Below are 20,306 nucleotides of genomic sequence, written 5' to 3' on the forward strand. Positions count from 1 at the left end.
AAACTGGTCTGAGGCTACCAGCTGTGACATTTCCCTATTATTCAAGGCAACCAGTATAGTTTCATGCTGTCTAGACATAAGATACCTTCTCATATATAGACAGCATGCAGTGGAATCAGTGTGACTGCTTTACTGATAGTACAGCTTTGATTTTCAGCTTTTATTATCTAGTTTTTTTAAAAAAATACAGAATAGTAAATATCTTGTTAGTATAAGCATGAGGCTGAAACTATAGAAACAAGATACGTACTTTTATGAGAGTTGTCTGTGAGATGGAACTAGCATATTTCCTAGGAGTTGACACCCTGGCATTCCATGAATATCTCTACCTTAGGAAATCCTACAATTTTTACTCAATCCAAGACCTGATCTGTACACATTTATTTATTTATTTATTTATTTATTTATTTATTTATTTATTGTAAACATAGTTATGTTATTCCATTGGAACAAAAACAACAGAACGTTGCTCTACCTTTCAAAATATACAGAAATTTGTGGCATAGATTTCTGTGGGTCATAGCCTACTTGGTCAAATGTACCTAAATCGGGAAATGGGCATACAATGAACACAGAAAGAACTAATACTGTATTTGGATTTACTTTTAAACAAACAAGCAAGCAAGCAAAGAATAGAATGAGTCCAAATAGCCAAGCAGTGCAACAGGTGGCAACAGTGTTCCTGTACCAGCAGCACTGCCATACTGGAGTAGCTTTAGGGCCTTAAGAGCTTGGCAGGGTACACCAGTGTTCACACTTACCCTCCTGCATTACACTCATCTATCTATCTATCTATCTATCTATCTATCTATCTATCTATCTATCTATCTATCTATCTATCTATCTATCTATCTATCTATCTATCTATCTATCTGTCTGTCTGTCTGTCTGTCTGTCTAATTGCCCTTGTCTCATGACTGGAATTCACATTGATTTCTGATGCAGTTTTAAAAAAACACACAGGTCTGCCAGAGTAAAAGGGGTCTTTGTTTGCCAAAAGATGGAGAACAAGGAGGGGGCCACCATAGGCACCCTCGCAGAGAGTTCCAAAGAGTGGCTACAGAGACAGCCCAATCAATCATTCCCTTAAACAACCTCATTTCTGCAGATGCTGGCTCTGCTTTTGGGTGGGAGCTGCTTTCCATTTGAGATTTCTCCAAGTGCAGTGTTCTGTATCCCATCGACAAGCATAACCATCTGAGGTAAAGATGGCCATTGTGGTTGCAGATGGTGGTGTCAGGTAAGGAAGCCATGGCAAGAGCAAAACCAGGTAGAAAGTCCTGATCAGCAGTGGTGTGGCATTGCAGTGAGGCTTATTAAAGCCTGATGCCAGCCTTATAACCATGTCAGAATGCTACACGAAACAAAAATGAATAAAAATTAATAATGAATGTGATGCACGGCTAACTTGTGATGGGTAGTCACTAATGATGAATGGTGGCTCTCATGCATCTATAGTGTCATTAAACATCTCAGAGAGTTGATTACTTTCATTGGTAAAATAGCAATTCTTGGACTGTACGTAGTAGACACAGTCCTAAACATATGTATTACAGAATGAGTTAACTTAACGATTTCACCTCCAAAGTTCAAGACTGACGTTCAAGGATTAACCAAAACTTTACTAGAAAGAAATACTACTAGTCTTTGGATTAAAACAATGAAGAGCTGATGAAACAATGGCTGAAGTCCAGCAGAAAGTTGCAGTTAGAACAGGCCTTTTGAAACAGTGGGGATTGGTGCGTCAATGCCTCTGTAAGTTCTATTGATCCAGTGAGCCTACTCTAGTTGTGACTACTGGATTTCAGCTAAAACAGTGTAGGAGTTATTTCCTTAAGGATCAATGAGGCAACTCAATCAACATTTTGGGACAATACACCACATTTTTCAAATTACTTGCTACAAACTTTAGGGGAAGTGCTCATTCTGTTCAGAGCAAAGAAGGAAAAGGTTTGCCATGTTTGTTTTCCAAAGACTGCAATCCTATATAGATAACAATGTGTGATTGAATTTAAGGGGACACAGATTCATCTAGACAGGCAGAGTATTGTACTGTAAATCTGTTATTTGTTACATTGAGCTACTTTCAATATACCAGAAAAGATATACAATATTTTTAAACATTTTTTTAAAATCCTAAGTCCTGAAGAATTTACAATACATTGTGCTAAACATACTGTTTGAAATGTTTAGGAATCAATACGAACCTGCTGTCAAGTGGGCGGTGTGAACAAGAATTCTAACACCAGGCTTTAGGTTAAACTGGACGACATTTTGGTTTAATTTCTGTGCCAACAGTTCTGAAATCTGCAATGAGAAAATAAGAGATGACTGCACTATACAATCATACAGAAACTTTCACGGAGGGCAAGAACAATATATAGTTCTAGAAAGATGCACCTCAAAATATTTTCACAACCACAAATACAGGGCATAGGAATATCACACATGCTAAGTCCTCAGTAAATGTTTGATCATTGTCAAAGTTTTCTTATAATGGAATTCCAATTCATCAAGCAGCAGTGTATTCAAATGCACTTCGTATGATCAAAATTACTTCCATACAGGCTGATGTACATAGATACTGTACTTTATAAGTGGGGTTCTTTTCCCCACCAGTCTAATCTATCTGTTGGTTAACAAGATTGCCATGACCACTTGAAGGAAAGTGTTAGTCTCAAATGAGGGCCTACAGAAGGCTTTGGTTCCCTCCATGCATGCATAGATGTCACCCAATAAGTTTTACATGGTATCAGGCCAATTATATGGAGACACCAATATTATACAGTAGAAAATAGATGAGACTAACAGGAATAACAAGGCAGGCTCATAAGTCTTTTAAGCTGCAGCAGACACACAACACTTTCATCACACGCTTAACAGGCATCACAGACTTAACAAGCAGGATATTCTTTGCTTTTTAAAGAAGCAGCAATTTCTACAGGAAAGCCTTCGCGAATACATTCTACAAGAAAATTACTCCATACACAACACATGACACAAAAACATATGTAATCATAAAAAAATAGAATCTAACTTTTTGCTAGGTCAAAGATCTATACAAAATCTAATTTTCATGAATAGGCTCACCACATGATGTAATCACCTAATGTAATTTGTTTTAAATAACCCTTCCTACATTTTCAAAGGTTAATGGGAAGTTATCAAGTTAAATAAAAAGATATCGTTTGAAAAGCCATTTCCGATCTTTCTAATTTTGTTGAATTTGTTCAACTCTGTAATTCTGCTCAGGTGGGACAGAGGCTTTGACTCTCATTTTTCACTGTGAGAGATTTATTCCTAGCTTTTTAATTTTCTGCATTCAATTTTAAAAAAAAGACTTTTGGCTCTTGCATTTCATATTGGCCACCGTTTACTTGGAACACTTTCCCTGTCTTGGAGCTAATTAGGAAATCAGGTTGTGTGTTGAACACTGAAGTAGTTTGAATAACAGCACATTTCTTGCACATACTGGACTCCTTAAACATATTTTGCATTGCTACACTATTTCCAGTCTATTTTTGCTTATTCAAATCCAGTGATTGCATTTACCCCCATTTTTTTATTAATTATACTTCTCCAAATTGGCTTCACTGCCATATCAATGACAAGAAATCGCATGCGACTTTGGGTCATTACAGTTTCTTTCAGGGAAGAATGCAGTTCAAGTAGGTGCCTGAATCCCCGGAGCATGGTGCCTGGTGGTTTAATATCTCCACAATGAGAAATGTCACATGTATGCAAAAGGTTAAGTACAGATAAGGGACAGATTATCATCAGGACTGAACAAGGGAGGAATCTTCTAGTTTGACTCAGAGTCATTTGTGTTAATGATACAGTCCTCCAGGTGGCAGAGCATGGGAGCAGCAAATTTAGCAGGGCCTCTGACACTTGAGGCAGCTTTCACTGCTTGGCTGAACTCTTCCCTGGGCATTACAAAGGGTGTCACCTGTAATACTGGACAGACAAGTTTTTCTGCCTACTTTACAGGCCTGGCTTTGAAGACCCTCAGAGGCAAGCACTGAGGAAGCAGCTGACTTTGTTAATTTTGAAAGTCACTACAGGAGCATCCTTGTTTGGAAGTGGTTGGCTTTAATATAGGAGCCAATTATGTGATGGAGACTGCCGTTGATGCTGTATTCTCTTTCTCTTTCTGTAAGATGGGCCACCACTCTCTTTCTTCTTGGTGCAACAGGAGGTGGTGCATTAAGCTGCCCCTATATATTCATATTGATACGAGTTAATACATGAGGAATACCACAAATTAATTTGTAATACACAATGCAGATTATGATGGTGTGAAAGAACTATATCAGATGAGGCATTTCTATGGAAAAAACTGTACTATTATTTTGCTGTTGCTGTTGTTTCTATGCTCATTCAGTAAAGATTTTTTAAAAAAAATGAAAGAAAAACCCACTCCTTTCAAGCAGTTTGAGAATACCCAAAGAAGCAGAAGTCAATAGAAATTCAGACTGGCTAAGTCACATCAGCAGACAGATGTGTTTGATGGCTCCAAAACAGAAACAAATGAGAAAACTACAGTGCATTTAAAAGATAATGGCTATACACTTGTGGCTTGGCTACCATCCTAAGTAGAACACTAGGTAGTTCTTGACAGTAGTAATAGGGCATAGCATTCATCAAATCAACATTTTGACAGCTACAACAGCCCTGTAAGGTGGGACATAAGGGTCAAGGATCGACTTCCAGGGTCAAAGGTCAACCCTGGCCCCTACTGGCGGAAGGGGTGGGTTGAGGGTGACATCAGGGGCTGTAGAGGTCACCGTGGACCTAGAGGAGGTTTACCTAGAGGTGGGGGTCCCCCGTGACCCAAGGGAGGCCTGAGCATTGGCTCCCGAAGGTTAGGGGCCGGCCTGCATCCCTGTAGACCGATGGGATCAGTTGGATGGGCTATGTAGAAAAGGGGGTGGTCCTAAGGGCATGCCTGGGCATGCTCTTAGGCCACCTGACTAAGAAAGTTAGAGTTCTCCACACTGACCATTCGTTGCAGTGGCTGTGACGCTTTGGAGACGATGGCTGACAAAGAAAATCAAATTCCTGAGACAAGCCAAAAGCTTACGGGGAGACCCAGAAGGCGTTTGCGTCCCCAGGGCTACTACCAGGGGCTTGTGGGGCTTTCCCAGCCCCTGTGCCCCTCAGCCCCCCCTCCAAGGCTCAGGGGGAGCCTGACTGAAGACCCAGAAAATCTAAGAAAATACAAGTCTGCAGAAGACCTATACGTATTTACCGCAAAGACAAAGCAGCAGCCGAAAAGCATAAGAAAGCCGGCCTGCACCCTGATGTGGGGTGATGAAGAATCTGATGATGAGCTCAATAGTGATTGTGACCATGGGTTAAAATCAGTCTGCTTTATATTCCCTTACTGGATAAAATCTTTGGTGTGTCAGCAGTAGCAGATGACAAGAACTGTACTTGAAGCATACCAGGAATGCAGAAAACATAAGGATTTCCATACTACGAAAGCCAGTTTTTGCCCATTAAATCCATGCAGAATATCCTTTAGTACATTCTTTTGGCTTCTGTCTTTGTGCCTACTCTAGTGGACTCAGCTGTGCTAGTTTTGAAAGCTGTCAACTTCTTTAAGGTTTATAGAGTCACAAGTACTCTCCAGTGAAGGTAGGGCATAAGAGGTACCCCAAAACATGCCAAACACAACAGTCTAGCAGGGAATTTGCAGCCATGACAAGTAATGTTCCATGACATTGAGTCTGTGTAGAAAAGTGCCAAGATTTTCAGCAGAACAGATGGCCTTTTATGGTTCCATGGCTGCAGTACCGGCTTGGATACACTGAAACAAAATATGAAATGATGTCTTGGGCTGCAGCCACAGCAATATCATCTGCTCTAGAGGAGCAATAAAGACATTGGAGGTCACCTCAGAAGAAGCATGATGGGTGCTCCAATTCATGTAGCTAGAATGGCAAAAACAAAACCAGAAATCTATTATTTGAAGGGTATGGAGCCATGACATATTATAATTTGTATGTATTTTATGGTGGAAAAAATGAAAGAAAAGTGTGGCTTGATCTACCCCGCCCCCTTTTCTTTCCTGCATTTCTTATCTACAAGCATTCAGCAGACTACTATGGTAGGATACTCAAAAACAGAGTGTGTCAGTGATGAAAGGATTGCTGCCTCCCCACCATCACAAAGAAAGACAAAAGACTGCCAAGGTATCGTTTTTTAAAGAAGCCCTTGGAAGAGCTGTTCCCAATCCTTGGGTGGAATGCCCAAATCACGCCTGACCATCATATGGAGCTCTAGGGCAGGAGCCTATGACAGGACAGGAGGGGCGGAGTCAAGAGCAGTTGGAGACTGAGGGGAGTTAGAGAGGAGGTTTTGAAGTGTTAAGACAGAGATTGGAAAGCTGGGGTGTGTTAGAGAATAGATAAGAGATAAAAGTAATAGAAAATAGACAGTCATAAGATATTGATACAGTGGTTACTGGGAACGAATACAAACAAGCAAACGTGTAATGCTATCCATGTTTAATGATTAAACAATGAAAGAACATCTATGAGTTTACTTCTGTGATTTACCAATTAAACAATTAATAAACCTGTTCTATTTGGCAGCCTGGGTCTAAGAAACTTACTTGGTACAGTGTAGATAAAGATCCACTGGTGGCAGCGAGTAAAGGGAGAAAATAGTACATCGTGTCTGAATGTGGACCTGTGTTTTGGGGAAAACAAACAGGAGACACTGGGGGAACGTGACACTTGAGTCCCCAGATGCTGTTTGATTTCCATCATTCCCACACAGAATGGGCAGAAGCCCTGAACCCACAACACTATATTCTCACAAAAATAAGTCTATAGTTCTAGACAGGACTTTTTCTAATCAGTAATATTAAAAATGGTGTGCTGTGAAGTCACTTTTGACCTATAATAGATCCCTTCCAGGCTTTCCTAAGTACAGAGTACTCAAAAATATTTTAATATTCCTTTCTCCTGGGAGAATTCTGGGTCTCCACAGGCTGGGTATTCTCTCAGGAAGCACAGAGAGGAATAAAACTCTTGACCTCAGGTTCAGCAAACAGGTGCCCAACCCACTGAGCTATTTTTCTTGGTGAAATATATTTAATATATTTCTAGGAATAGCAATATACTGATAGAAATGAATATTAAAATGCAAACTTCACTCACAAAATATCAGATGAAAGACAGGCAGACTCCACACACACAGAGAGAGATTAAAATAACTGTTGCCCTGGGTGGCTGTGTGGGTGAATAAGGCATCCCATCCCCCAATCACAGAAGGATACACACACACACTATTTCAACTATGTGTAGTCGCTGGCTAAAAGAAGGGAGTTGAGAGGCAAGGAGATGAAGTAGCTGAGGCTGATATGGAAAGACTAGAGATGGCAATAGTTTGGCCATCTCATGAGAAGAGAAGACTCCCTGGAAAAGATGCCGATGTTGGGAAAGTGTGAAGGCAGGAGGAGAAGGCGACGACAGAGGATGAGATGGTTGGACAGTGTCATCGAAGCGACCAACATGAATTTAACCCAACTCCAGGAGGCAGTGGAAGACAGGAGGGCCTGGCATGCTTTGGTCCATGGGGTCACGAAGAGTCGGACACGACTAAAACAACAACAGAGGATGATAATGAAACAGTACAAGCACTACCTCTTTATACACAACATAAGTTCTTCTATACAAGCCTCAATGAAGTGAACAGGGACTATATGAGTGCCACTTCATCGCAACACATCCTCTGTAGAATCAACATTCTGGGTGGATTGCATCCCACATACAAAAACATCAAAGAAACTGGTGTCAACATATATGCAGGATGAAACTGCCACATATGTTTGTCAGATTGTTGCATTATTTCGTTCTTATTGCTCCACTGACGAACAAACTATCCTTCTCTGCACTGCAGTCCACTTAATTCAGAGTCTTCAAAAGGGTCCCTTGTGAAAATAATTATCTCTCTGAATTAGTTTTGGTCCTTCACGTAGTTTCATTGACTATCTGCTTCATTTGCAGAATTAAACACAAGGCTGGAGGTTGGGAAGGCTTTTGAAATAGAATCTGTTCTTTATCATTCCCTCATCAAGAGAAATATAATAAATAGCAATAACAAATAATTTGTATAGGTGAAGGGGAGTGCTTAATTTACAATGAAAATAAAGGAAAACCAATTCCATTGCTAGCATGGTTTTGCCCAAGTGCAGACTATGTGCATCACCGATGTAAATATAAATTAGATGTGAAACTTTCTTCCCTCCTGTCTCCCACCAAAGTTAGTTCAGGAATTTTAAAAATGTGCGCTAGGATCCACTTAGCCAGCACTCAATTTACGACAAAATGAGACTATTCTCCTGCCTAAGCAGCCATTTTTGACATGGAATTTATGTACAGGAAATCAGAAGCCAAGCTGCCCAGGGGATTCCTGGAGATATGGTTCCCCACCCCCTTTAAAAAAGTGACTTTTCCAAGTTCTGCAAACAAAATTGGTCTCCTAGAAAATGATGTCCAGCTTAATTCATTTTGGGGATAGATTATAAACTATTCCAGAGGGCTTTCTTACAAAGATTAGAACCATGACACTATGAGCTTTCAGGACTAGTCATTCTAGGCAGCACTGGGGCCCACATGGATGGAAAAACGACAGGTATTAAAGATTGGTGCCACAGAGGTCCTAGCAAAGGAAGCTGTGTTTCAGACAGGAAAATGCCTGAGAACAACACTACAAGCATTGTGATTCATCACGTGTGAGTATATTCATTTCATATGCCTGGCCAGCAAGAAAACCGCTTGATCTTTGTTATTCTCATTTCTCATGTTTGGTGACATCAGTTGTTATAACTCAAGTAATATGGCTCCCCAAAATATTTCCCCAGAGACTGTGTACTGTAATATGCCTGCGTGAGATAGAACAACACATACCTGCTATAGACTTTCCAAAGTCTCATTAAAATGAAATGAAACACATTCCATGGCATTTGTGGTGTGTTCCCATTTGTTTCACTATGTTTCCACAATAACCTATCAGTTGATTGTGTCTACATTAAATCTGGTTCTATATGGTAACAGCACTGGAAATGAATTATTCTCTTCTACAGTCTGAAGTATAAATTAATGCTGCCCAATATTAGTGACAGAAAGAAAAAGGTTCTGATCAATACTGATAGGATGAAACTATTGTTGTGGTTATGTGCCATCCAGTCTCTTCTCACTTCTGGTAACCCTATGAAAGATCCTGTCATTAATGGTACTGTTCAGGTCTTGTAAACCACATCAGTGGAAATGATGGTTTGTTCAAACAAGGAAGGGATGACATGGGAGGTAAAAATGGAGTGTGTGAGCCTATGGGTAAACCATAGTTTGGCAGCTTAACATGAACCTATCACGTCCATCATGGCATGCTGGTATTATGTATCATACAGTTTGTTAATATTATTGGGTTATTGTCATAAGAACTCTGATACTTAGTCTCACCACAAGATTCTTGTCAGCTGCAGGGAAGAGAGAAATAGGATCCTTGTAGGTAAAGTAGCAATATGTGCAAAACAAATTGAGGAGAAGAACACAGCTGTGCCTTGTTTGGCATTATTCTGTCATCAAACCTTTTCTGACTGACGACAAGCCTATGAACTATTTTTTTCCAGTATTGTTCTCTTTTCCAGTGAGACTTGTCATCTCATGATGTGTGCTACCTATGATAGTCTCAGTTTAGTCATTTTTGTTTCTGGTATATGGTACTGGACAGGTGTTCTTCAAAACCATATTTTGAATGTAGTGATTTTTTTCTCTTGTCAGTTTTCCTCACCTTCCATCTTCCACCTCCATACATTGCAACCAGGAATACCATACTATGGGTCAAATTCATTGTCATCTTCTAATTTCTGCATTCTCCATATTGAACCAAGGCACAAGCTTAAAGTATTTCAATTTCTTCAATGTCAACATTAATGTTATGCTGTTCTTCTGTAGCCATGATTTTTGTCTTAATGTTTCCTGCTTTTGCACTTTCTTCTTTAACCTTCATTAGTAGTTGTTTCAAGTCATTGCCATTTTCTACCAATAAGACACTTATCTGCACATCTGAAATTACTGATGTTCTTCCTATATCTGAATGTAATCTAACTTTCCATATGATATGTTCTAGACTAAATAAATAGGGTGATAAAATTCATGCCTAACTGATATTTTTTCCAAAGAGAAACTGTTGCATGGGAAATTAACACAATAGTCCTGTGGATATTACAATATTTTGCATTTTATTTCTTTGCAATTGAGAGTATTTCTGACATATTTGACCTTTGATTCTCTCCTATTCCTAGTAATGTTAGGAGTTTCATCTTTCATACATCAAGGTTTTTATTTTCTTTTTGACCAAAGGGTAGTCATTTCCCATTCCACCCTGAAAATAACTCTGATTTCAGTTCACAGTGTTTCTGATCCATAGTCATCAGTTTAATAATGAAAAGCACTTCCTTATATAGTCTTCAAATTCATCAGGGATGCTATGCAAACTATAATTTGGCAGAGCAGTTGTTTTAGTGTTCTTCTCCTGTACTCTAATCTTAGACAGTAAGAGTTCATGGTCTCTACCAGAGCCTGTTCCGAGGCTTGTTTTTGCAGAAAGAATAGAATCTATCTTCTCCTTTCAAATATGTAACATACTATCTTGTTTCCCCGAAAATAAACACTAGTATGATTTTTCACGATGCTTGTAATATAAGCCCTACTCCCAAAATAAGCCCTATTTAAGTGAAACCCCACCCTCCACCATTGTGCAGCACCCAGAAGAAGGTGATATGACTGTATTTGAATAAATGTAGATTGTTGTACATGAAAAGTAAAATAAAACATCCCCCAGAAATAAGCCCTAATGCATTTTGGACCAAAAATTAATAGAAGACCCTGTCTTATTTTCAAGGAAACACAGTAGATAAAAGGGGAAGCTTTTTTAATTTTTGGAATGGTTTTAATTTTAAACTGTTTTTATCCATTAGTTTTTAATTTGGTATCTGTTAAATAATTGTTGTACTATTGTTATAATCTATTTTAAGGTATTTTGAAAAAAGAGTTATTAATATTGTTTGTCATAATAATGTAAGTCATCTTGGATCCTCCTGAGGAGAAAAGTGGGATACAAAATTTTTAAATAAATAAATAATAGATAATATATATATTATATTGGCAGTCTGGAGACAGTCATACATACTGTTGTTAGTTGTCTGAAGGATATATTCACAATGAATAAAAAGTGTTGCAGAATTACTCTCCTGCTTCATTTCTTTACTCCCAGCCTAAAATCTCCAATGCCATTCTTATTTATTCCTCAATTTTGCATTCTAATCACCTATGATTATTGGCACAAATTTTCTTTTGATGTTTGATCAGTTTATTTCTAATCACTTCAATGTATTCTTTTTCAGCATCTATAGTTAGAGGAAAAACTTGAGTGATGATTATGTTAGCAGGTTTTCCATGAAACTGGATTGATATTAGTCAATCAAGTTTTGCATTTTAGTCCCTAATGACTTTTACTATGTTTCACCTGACAATTACGGCCACATAGTTTCTTCTGAGCTTATCACTTCTTTGTCCAGTACGGATCTGTTTTATACTACACGTTTTCTAACAAACAAATCATGGCTGACATGATAATGTGTGCATTACATGCCATCAAGTCGTAGTGTAAATTCATCAACTGAACGCACAGTTTCATGAGCTGAGAAACCCAGATTTTTAAAAATAAAGTTAAAAAAAAGCCCACAGCTGTTGTAATCTTCTTTACCAAATTGAGGATCAAAACAAGATTCAAAAAAGGAAGATTTACAGGGTGAACACTTCACAGTTCTGATCACAGCAATGATAGAGCTTACTGATCACATCTTGTCCACAGATAAGGTGTACCTCGGTAATGAAATATGATTATATTTAGGTTGCAATTTTATACACACTCTCCTGGGGTTACATCCCTTTGAATACTGTAGATCTCACCTCTGAGTAAACATATGCAAGATGGCACTCTTAATTATTCATGAGTAACAATAACACAGAGAGGGAGAAATTCTAACAGTAAACAAATAATGCAGTCAGTCACCACAACAAATATATCTACTTTCATTCTTCATTTATTTGTGACATTTTAACAGGCTCCAAGACAAATGTCAATGTCACATTTGATAGATTCAGCCTTTCGTCCTCATGTAGATTTTCATTTTATTATAGTATTCTGACCCAGCATAATAAGGGTATCAATGAACTGTGTAGCATGTGCATATAAAGTAGTCTGAATACCTAGGCATGTGTATATCTGAGTGTGTGTAGGTCTAATACTGCCCTCTAGTGGTACACTGGAAGCTGCTTGCCCCATAAATCAGAAGATGAGATTTATTTCCCTACTATCTTCAATTTTTTTCCAGAGTAGCCCTGTTAAAGCAAGCATAGTCGTGTAGCACTTAAAGACTAACATGTTTTATTTGACATAAGCTTTCCTGCATCTGATAAAATGGGCTGCAGTCCGTGCCTGTCTTTAAGGTACCACAATACTTTCAGTTGCTTCTGCCTTGAAAGATGCTGAAGATGTGTCTTCAAGATTGTTCAGGATGTGTTAATATTAACTTTAGAATTAGGTGAAACTACAGGGATGCCTCTCCCATCCTTTTGTAAATTAACTTCATCCCGCCCCCCTGCCCCCCGAATCATGTTTGAATATTTCTCTCTTTCAAACATAAAAGTGTGCGTGCACACAGACAAGTCCTATTTGGATATTACGGCCTCAGGAGTAATCAACATGCTTAAAAGGGGCACCTAGCGACACTCTTCCTTCCTCGCTGTGCACACTTGAGCAACAGTAGACAGAATCTCATTGGTCTTTATGTAAGGTCTGTGTAACTTACTGTGGCTAACTGCAGCTAAGTACTGAAGTGCTGGGGCATATCTCAGCTCCATGCCTCAGCACCTACTCAATTGCACACTTGTAAAGTTCCGTAGCACCTCATCAATTAGCTGCAATTAGCCACAGCAAGTTACATAAACCTTACACATACTCCCAGTAGGATTTCAGCCAGTGATTCTGAGGGCAAGAGATTTCTGCTTGCATGTAAGTTCAAGCAGGAGCCATGGAAAATCTAGGCTCTGGCTACACATGAGAAGGATTCTTATCCTTGTCTGACTCATCATTTCTAGTGAACAAAACAGCTCTATTCAGGTGTTATAGCCTGAGCTGTGTTGGTCAATCAGAGGCTATAACACCTGAAGCTACAGAGCAATTATGGGTGAAACAGTTTGCTCCGTTCCTTTCCTTTACTGTTTCTCAATACTATTGTCTGCATTCCAGCTTTCATTTAAGCATGGGTGTATAAACCTATTTCTAGGGCATGGTGCTTTCGTGTGTGTTCGGTCACAAGTCTGTTCTGTTTTCTCTCTTTTCTTTTAAAAAAGCATGACAATTTTAATTGTATGCATTTTTAAAGCTGAGAATTGTTTCAAAATATTTTAAGTAGTTCTAAGGCTGAAGGTCAGATATAAAAAGGTAAAGGTTCCCCTTGACATTTTTAGTCCAGTCGTGTCCAACTCTAGCGGGTGGTTCTCATCCCGTTTTCAAGCTGTAAAGCCAGCACTTGTCCAAAGACGGTTTCCGTTGTCACGTGGCCAACGTGACTAAGGAACGCCGTTTTACCTTCCCACCGAGATGGTACCTATTTATCTACTCGCATTTGCATGCTTTCGAACTGCTATGTTGGCGAGGAGCTGGGACAAAGTGATGGGAGCTCACTCCATTGCGTGGATTCGATCTTACGACTGCTGGTCTTCTGACCCTGCAGCACAGAGGCTGCTGCGGTTTAGCTCGCAGCACCACCAAATCCCCTATATACTGCCTCATATACTGCCCTGTGAGGGTGAATTAAGGCAGTGACTACACAGCCAGAAAAATGTAGATATATCCACTGTGAAGTCACATTTGGGAAGTTAGGTTTCCTTGGGTTAATTTGCCTCAGTCAACCACACAGGAGTCAGCAGAGAGAGGGGAGGAATCAGTCTTGTTTGCAGCCTGTTGAACATTTGAATCTTTTCTTCCCCACACCTGGTGCCTGGCTCTGCTTAGTTCCTTCTTCCATTTCCATTCCTTTTATTTTCTTTTAAAGGTTTGATGTCCTAGTGCTAGGACAGCTATGATCAAAGTGGGGGGTCAGATGAGGAATTGTCAGAGACAGGAATAAGTTTTGACTTTAGCCTTTTTTGCCAGCTTAAGGAAAAGGGGTCCAAGGGCTTGGCAGGGGGGAGTTTTAAGGTAGGTCTGCTCTGATCCTCCAATTTTGCAGAAAGCAGAGTTGGAGCAAAACTATCTTGAAAGAAAAGGAAGAGAAGAGAAGGGAAAGAAAGGGAAGACGAAAGCAAACACATACACCAGGTGTAGGGAGGAGAGGATTAAAATGTGAGTCAGTTTCCCTGCTGCCCTGCCTCTCTCACTGCTGATGTATCCAGGTCGAATGGCTTGAATTATAAGAACTACAAATTGCTCCACATTGGCTCAAGCAATCACACCATCTGAACTAATGTGAATGCATTCTGTTCCAAAAATAAAAAAATAGAAGACCCAACAATGAAGGGGAAAAGTAAAGAGGGGGGAAATTCCAAGCTGATTCACATTGACTTTTATGTCATGTAGCCAATGGAAAATATTGCAAATCAAACCATCCAGTCCCAGACTATTTCCCACATTATTTGCCAATGTACTGTAGTTGCATCATGAGTTCACTATGGTCCAAAATAAATCTTATAGGTCCATAATTTAATTAGGCTTATTTAAATGAATGTAAAAATAAAATAAATGCCAGAACAAAAGATGAGTACTTTCATGCAGTTTTTACTTCCTTCTCTTTATTTTTATGCTAGGCTCTTTATAACAGGGACCTGTGCATTGATGGTTGTTGTAGGTTTTTTGGGCTCTTTGGCTGTGTTCTGAAGGTTGTTCTTCCTAATTTTTCCCAGTCTCTGTGGCCGGCATCTTCAGAGGACAGGAATCAGAACTCACTCTGTGCTGTGGTGCAGTTTGTTTGGATCGTTGAGTATTTATAGCTGTGGAATCAGCTTTTGTCCTTTTCAGGAGATTGGGTGATTGTGGTTATCAGCATGTTTTTTTGTTGCGAGTGTATTCTCATGATAAGAGGGAGAGATTATCTGTCACCGTGATTGATGGGTGTCGTTACCTGATCTTTTGTGTGCAGTGATCACTGCTCCTTGTGGCTGGGTATAGTTCGCTGATCTTTTCGTAGGCTTTTTTCAGTGCTGGGAGCCAGGCTTTGTTGAGTTTTATACATTTTTCTTTTTTGTTGAAGCTCTGCTGGTGTTTGTGGATTTCATTGGCTTCCCTGTGCAGTCTAACATAATGATTGCTGGTGTTGTCCAGTACTTCAGTGTTTTGAAATAAAATTTCATGTCCAGCTTGTTTCAGGTCATGTTCAGCTACTGCTGATTATTCCAGTTGTTTTAGTCTGCAGTGTCTCTCATGTTCTTTGATTCTGATGTGGATGCTTCATTTTGTGGTTCCAATATATACCTGTCCAAAATTGCAAGGTATCCGGTATATTACTGCAGTGGTGAGAGGGTTCCTTTTGTCCTTTGCTGACTGCAGCATTTGTTGTATTTTTGTGGTGGACTTGCATACTTTTTGTAGGTTGTGTTTTTTCAAAAGTTTCCCCATGTGGTCCGTGACCCCTTTGATGTATGGCAGAAATACTATATTTGTGGGTGGCTGATTTTCCTTTTCAGTTTGGTGTTGTTTTCTTGGTTTGATGGCTCTTGTGATTTCATTTTTGCAGTAGCCATTTGCCTGTAGGGCCCAATTCAGCTGGTTGAGTTCGGTGTTGAGAAATTGAGCTTCACAGTTCTGATTTTCACAGTCTACCAGTGTTTTGATTATGCCTCATTTTTTGCTGTGGGTGGTGGTTGGAGTTTTTGTGTAGTTACCGGTCTGCGTGGGTGGGTTTTCTGTAGGCCTTGTGTCCCAATAGGTGAGTTTTGCGTGTGACCATGACTTCTAAGAAAGGGAGTTGTCCCTCTATTTCTTTTTCCATGGTGAATTGTATATTTGGGTGGATGCAGCAATGTGGATGAGAGATGCCTAAGATAATTGCTCAACAAGTCCACAGAAATGGTAGCTAGAATTTTCACACAGGCTTGAAGCCTTTTGATGATAGATTCACATGGAGTTTCCATTTGCTGTCCTTCTTAAATAAATGTAGCCCTGGTTAAACTTCTTACTTCTGTCTCACCTTTCTATTGATTCATTCATCTACAACCCACATAAGAGATTTATACAAAGAGGATTTCTGGACAATAGCGGGTAAAGCTAAATTGGGAGCTGTGAGCTCACTTTGCCATTACAGTAATGAAATGCAACTTTGAAAGGTGGCTGCTGTCAAAAGAAGATGAGAGAGCAAGAAGTTGGGGTGTGGGCAGGGATAGCACCAAGTACAGCAAGCAAGACAAGGTCATAAACTCAAGTGTTGAAAAGAACTATATATGCAAATCTACTTTTGTTTTATTTTATTTTGGTTTACAGCTCCTGGAATATCCTAGATATCACAGCCACTGGTTGACACTTTAGTAGACTAAACCAAATGTAAAGAAATTCCTCCTTTTTTGTTGTGCAGATATATCCCCTATGGACTATTTGGTTCAGCCCAATGGGTGGGGAAATCTTAGGAAGGGGCTGTGATTCCATATTTGAGTTGCAAAAGAGAGGGAGAGCTGGAGAGGCAGAACTAACTGTTCCCTTGGAGAATGATAAGGCCCCAACCACCTTGGTTAGGAAGCAGAATTTCAATATGTTTGTGCAAGAGGGGCACTGGAAGCATGGAGCCACACAGTGATCTTATGTGTTTGCATTTTATTATAGGTCTTTAGAGACTGTATACTTGGAGCTGATTTATTCATGAAGTGGATGTCCTACCTCATTTGATAAATATATCTGGGTTTTGTTTTTATATGACTTCAAATAGACATTTGCATTCTAATTCCTTGTTTCCTCAAGTAGTTCTTGCTCCGCTGCGGAGTGTACAAATCCAGCTTTGGGCCATGTTACATCATGATTGTTGTTGCTGCTGTTGTTTTTTGTTATGCGCCATCAGTTCTGACCTGCTGACAGGTTAGCAACAATGGAATTAAATACATCTACTGCACCATTATTTGTGTTGTTTCCAATCTCAGTAGAGAAAACAAATATGCATATTCTTTCTCTTTCCTCCTTGGTGAGTACAACACTAGCCAGTTCACCATTGTAGCATATGTTTTTTTCCCCATTCTTTTTTCCCTTCAGGAAGCACAATGGGCATGATACTGGTGGAGTCCCTTTTTAAAGCTCTATTACTCTTGTCTCCCTATAAAGGCTTATGATGACAATGTGCCAGTGCTACAAGACTTTATGACCATAGAGAGTCTGGGAGTACAAGGGGAAACATATCTATATAATAATTTGTGGAATTCAATAGGCAAACAAGTGCTGCAGGCAAGTTGGGTCAGCTATAAATCTAGGAACCTATGTATTGCCTTCATTTTCAATTTATTTGAGGGAAGGAGCTCTGTACAGCATAAATCTTTTTTCCCCTAATGTTCATTACAAGTACACGAAGAAGATTACAAAGTAAGTAGTTTGTCAAGCAGGATAAAAGAGAAAGGACAAAGCAGACATACACCATAAGCCTGGAATGACTTTTGCTTTAGCATTGTAGCATAGACCAGATAAGCTCGGATGCATTGAAATATAGTTGAAAGATGAGATTCATTAAATTTTTAGAATTTTAACTTTTTCAAAGTGCCTTTTTAAAAAGCCTTAAAATTTGTGGGGTTTTGACAAATTTTATTTTTTATCACTCAAGTTATTAAATGAAATTATCAGCTTGCAAAAACCAATTCTTTTATAGTCTTGCTATTTTTTTTTAATTTGCAAACTCATCATAACTGGAAACATTTGGGGGAAACAAAGATCATATCCAGATTTTGGATTAAATTTTAGGTAGCCAGAAAAAAAGTCCACCAAATTAATCTATTTAACCCCAAGATTTTGTATAACATATTTGATTTGACTTCACTCATTAGTAATGTACTGTAGAGTCCCAACATAAACCCTACTATGAGAAACTCTTGAAGAAAATTTATGAACCATCCAGCCACCATCTTGACATGCACATCTTGTACTTAGTGGATGCTGCCCTTGGCATGTTTTGATCACTGCGCTTTTACAGATGAATGAAAGGATGCAAAAGCATGAATGGGAGACATCTCTGTTAAGTTTCCAGGGTTTGCCCCACTCCTCTCCACGCTTTCTCCTGATCCATCCCCACCATACTAGCAGAAGCTGAAAGGACTCTTATAGGAATGAGAGGTTGGGGGAAACTCCATATGGAGTATGTGGAGGCAGCCTCCAAGGGAACTTGCCCTTCCACGAACCTTTGTGAGTTGCAGGGAATCCTCATGGTTCACACACTGCAGCAGGATGTTTTTCTTCCTACTTAACAGAAATGACATAGGGGAACAGCATGGAAGCAAGAGGGCTACTTTACCTCCTGCAAGTTTGAAGGCTTTTACTTGCATAATTTGACCTCAGGGGTTCTTGCTGAATTATGGGAGTAGAAGTTTTTTTAATTCTTAAAAATGCCATCCATATTCAGTGCTATGAATCTATATTTATGGACAAACGGACACATATTATAATCTGGTTTCAATATGTTGGGGGATCATACAGCTAGAAGAAATACATGCATGCCAATGGCAATCATCCATTTATTCTTTCATTATATTATTAGTTTATTAAGGTCATGCTCCCATAAAACAGATATGTGGGGATCAGCATCACCATGCCTTCTTCTCTGACACAGAAATGGGCATATATGTTAATACCCCTGTTTTGGAAATTTATTATGTAAAAAAAGAGAGAATTTCTGTGATTGAAACACATCTGTATGAAAATGCCCTGCCTTAGATTCCCAGCATTGATTTTCAATCATTCTGTGAGAGAGAAAAAGTTGAATAACCAGTTCTGCAAAAGTACCTCTTGCAAATCTTCTGGTGATCGTTTGTCTTCTCCTGCTGCATCCTTATAAGGCAAAATAAAAAGTTCGGCAGATGTTGGTAAACCTGGAAGGATCGCCACCAATATTTGTTCACTGGAAATATCTGTTGCCTGAAAGAAACATGAACTGTATGAAAGGGATTGCACCACAAACTTTGTCAAATAATGATACTTATGAATAGATTACTCAGAAGTGGTTTTCCATGCTCCTCCTCGGAGGGCACTTTGGAAATGTGCAGCTTGCCCAAAGGTTCTTCTTACAGTGGGGGAACTGAATTCCTAAACCATGTCTCTGCAGCCAGATACCTAATTCTCTGATCTATCCAGTCAGCTAAAATATATGTAGCTAAAGAGCCTGAGGATATTTACCTGGGGAGGGGGGGCAGGCTGGGTATGGCCCAGAGAAATAGAAAAATCATTTTCCTTGGTCTATGTTCTATTGTGTTAAATGATCGTGGAAGCATAACTGTGCAAGCATTCTGGCAGGGCCCCAGTTGTGTGTGCAGTCACACATTGGTTGCAAGACTGGTTGTGTGATCAGTCATGTGACAGAAGTTCTGCTGGAGTGGGGCAGGGGGTTTATATGATTTCCCTTACTGTCTGAAGAGGATGCTAGCAGGAAGTATGGAAATCCTTTCTCTGATTCAGGAAGCAACATCTCTTGCAAATGTAACTATATTTATTTATTTATTTATTTATTTATTTATTTATTTATTTATTTATTTATTTATTTATTTATTTATTTATTTATTTATTTATACCCCACCTATCTAGTCATTTCAACCACTCTAGGCGGCTAGAGTCATTTGATTATAGATTTAAATGGGAGAACATCTGATTGTACTGTGAAATCCTCTGATTTCACCAGTGACTGAAATCCTATGATACTTGACATAGCATGAAATTATGAATGCAGAAATTTCTAGGTATCTATGCCCATGCAATGTGCATTGTGTGCTTGATTGTGCAAATGATTGGGCAATTGGTTGCACAACTGCTGCTGTGAAATCTCTTGGTGGATGTGACTTTTACAAACTTCACAACAGCTTTCATGAGTTTGAGTTACACAGTTGTAGTCACCTAACAGTATTCCGGTCTTAATCTAAATTAATACAAGTTCTTTAATTATTTGCTTCTTGTTACACCATCAATATAAATACAAGAAATATCCATTATTTTCAAATATCTTCAACTTTAAATGCAATATTGCAAAGTTGCTTTTGAAGATGGAGTGGGAAATC

General features: G+C 39.1%; 1 protein-coding gene across 1 annotated transcript in view; it reads right to left on the reverse strand.

Moving 5' to 3' along the window:
- SORCS1 (sortilin related VPS10 domain containing receptor 1) overlaps positions 1-20,306 on the reverse strand; it is a 545,549-nt gene that overhangs the window by 15,930 nt on the left and 509,313 nt on the right. The window contains exons 23-24 of the mRNA XM_072995575.2: positions 19,045-19,176; positions 2,208-2,307 (exon numbers count right to left, since the gene is read on the reverse strand). Of these exons, the coding sequence (XP_072851676.2) occupies positions 2,208-2,307; positions 19,045-19,176 (232 nt within the window). The remainder of the gene's footprint in view (positions 1-2,207; positions 2,308-19,044; positions 19,177-20,306) is intronic.

The sequence above is a fragment of the Pogona vitticeps genome, chromosome 3, assembly GCF_051106095.1.
Source record: "Pogona vitticeps strain Pit_001003342236 chromosome 3, PviZW2.1, whole genome shotgun sequence".
Taxonomy (NCBI): Eukaryota; Metazoa; Chordata; class Lepidosauria; order Squamata; family Agamidae; genus Pogona; species Pogona vitticeps.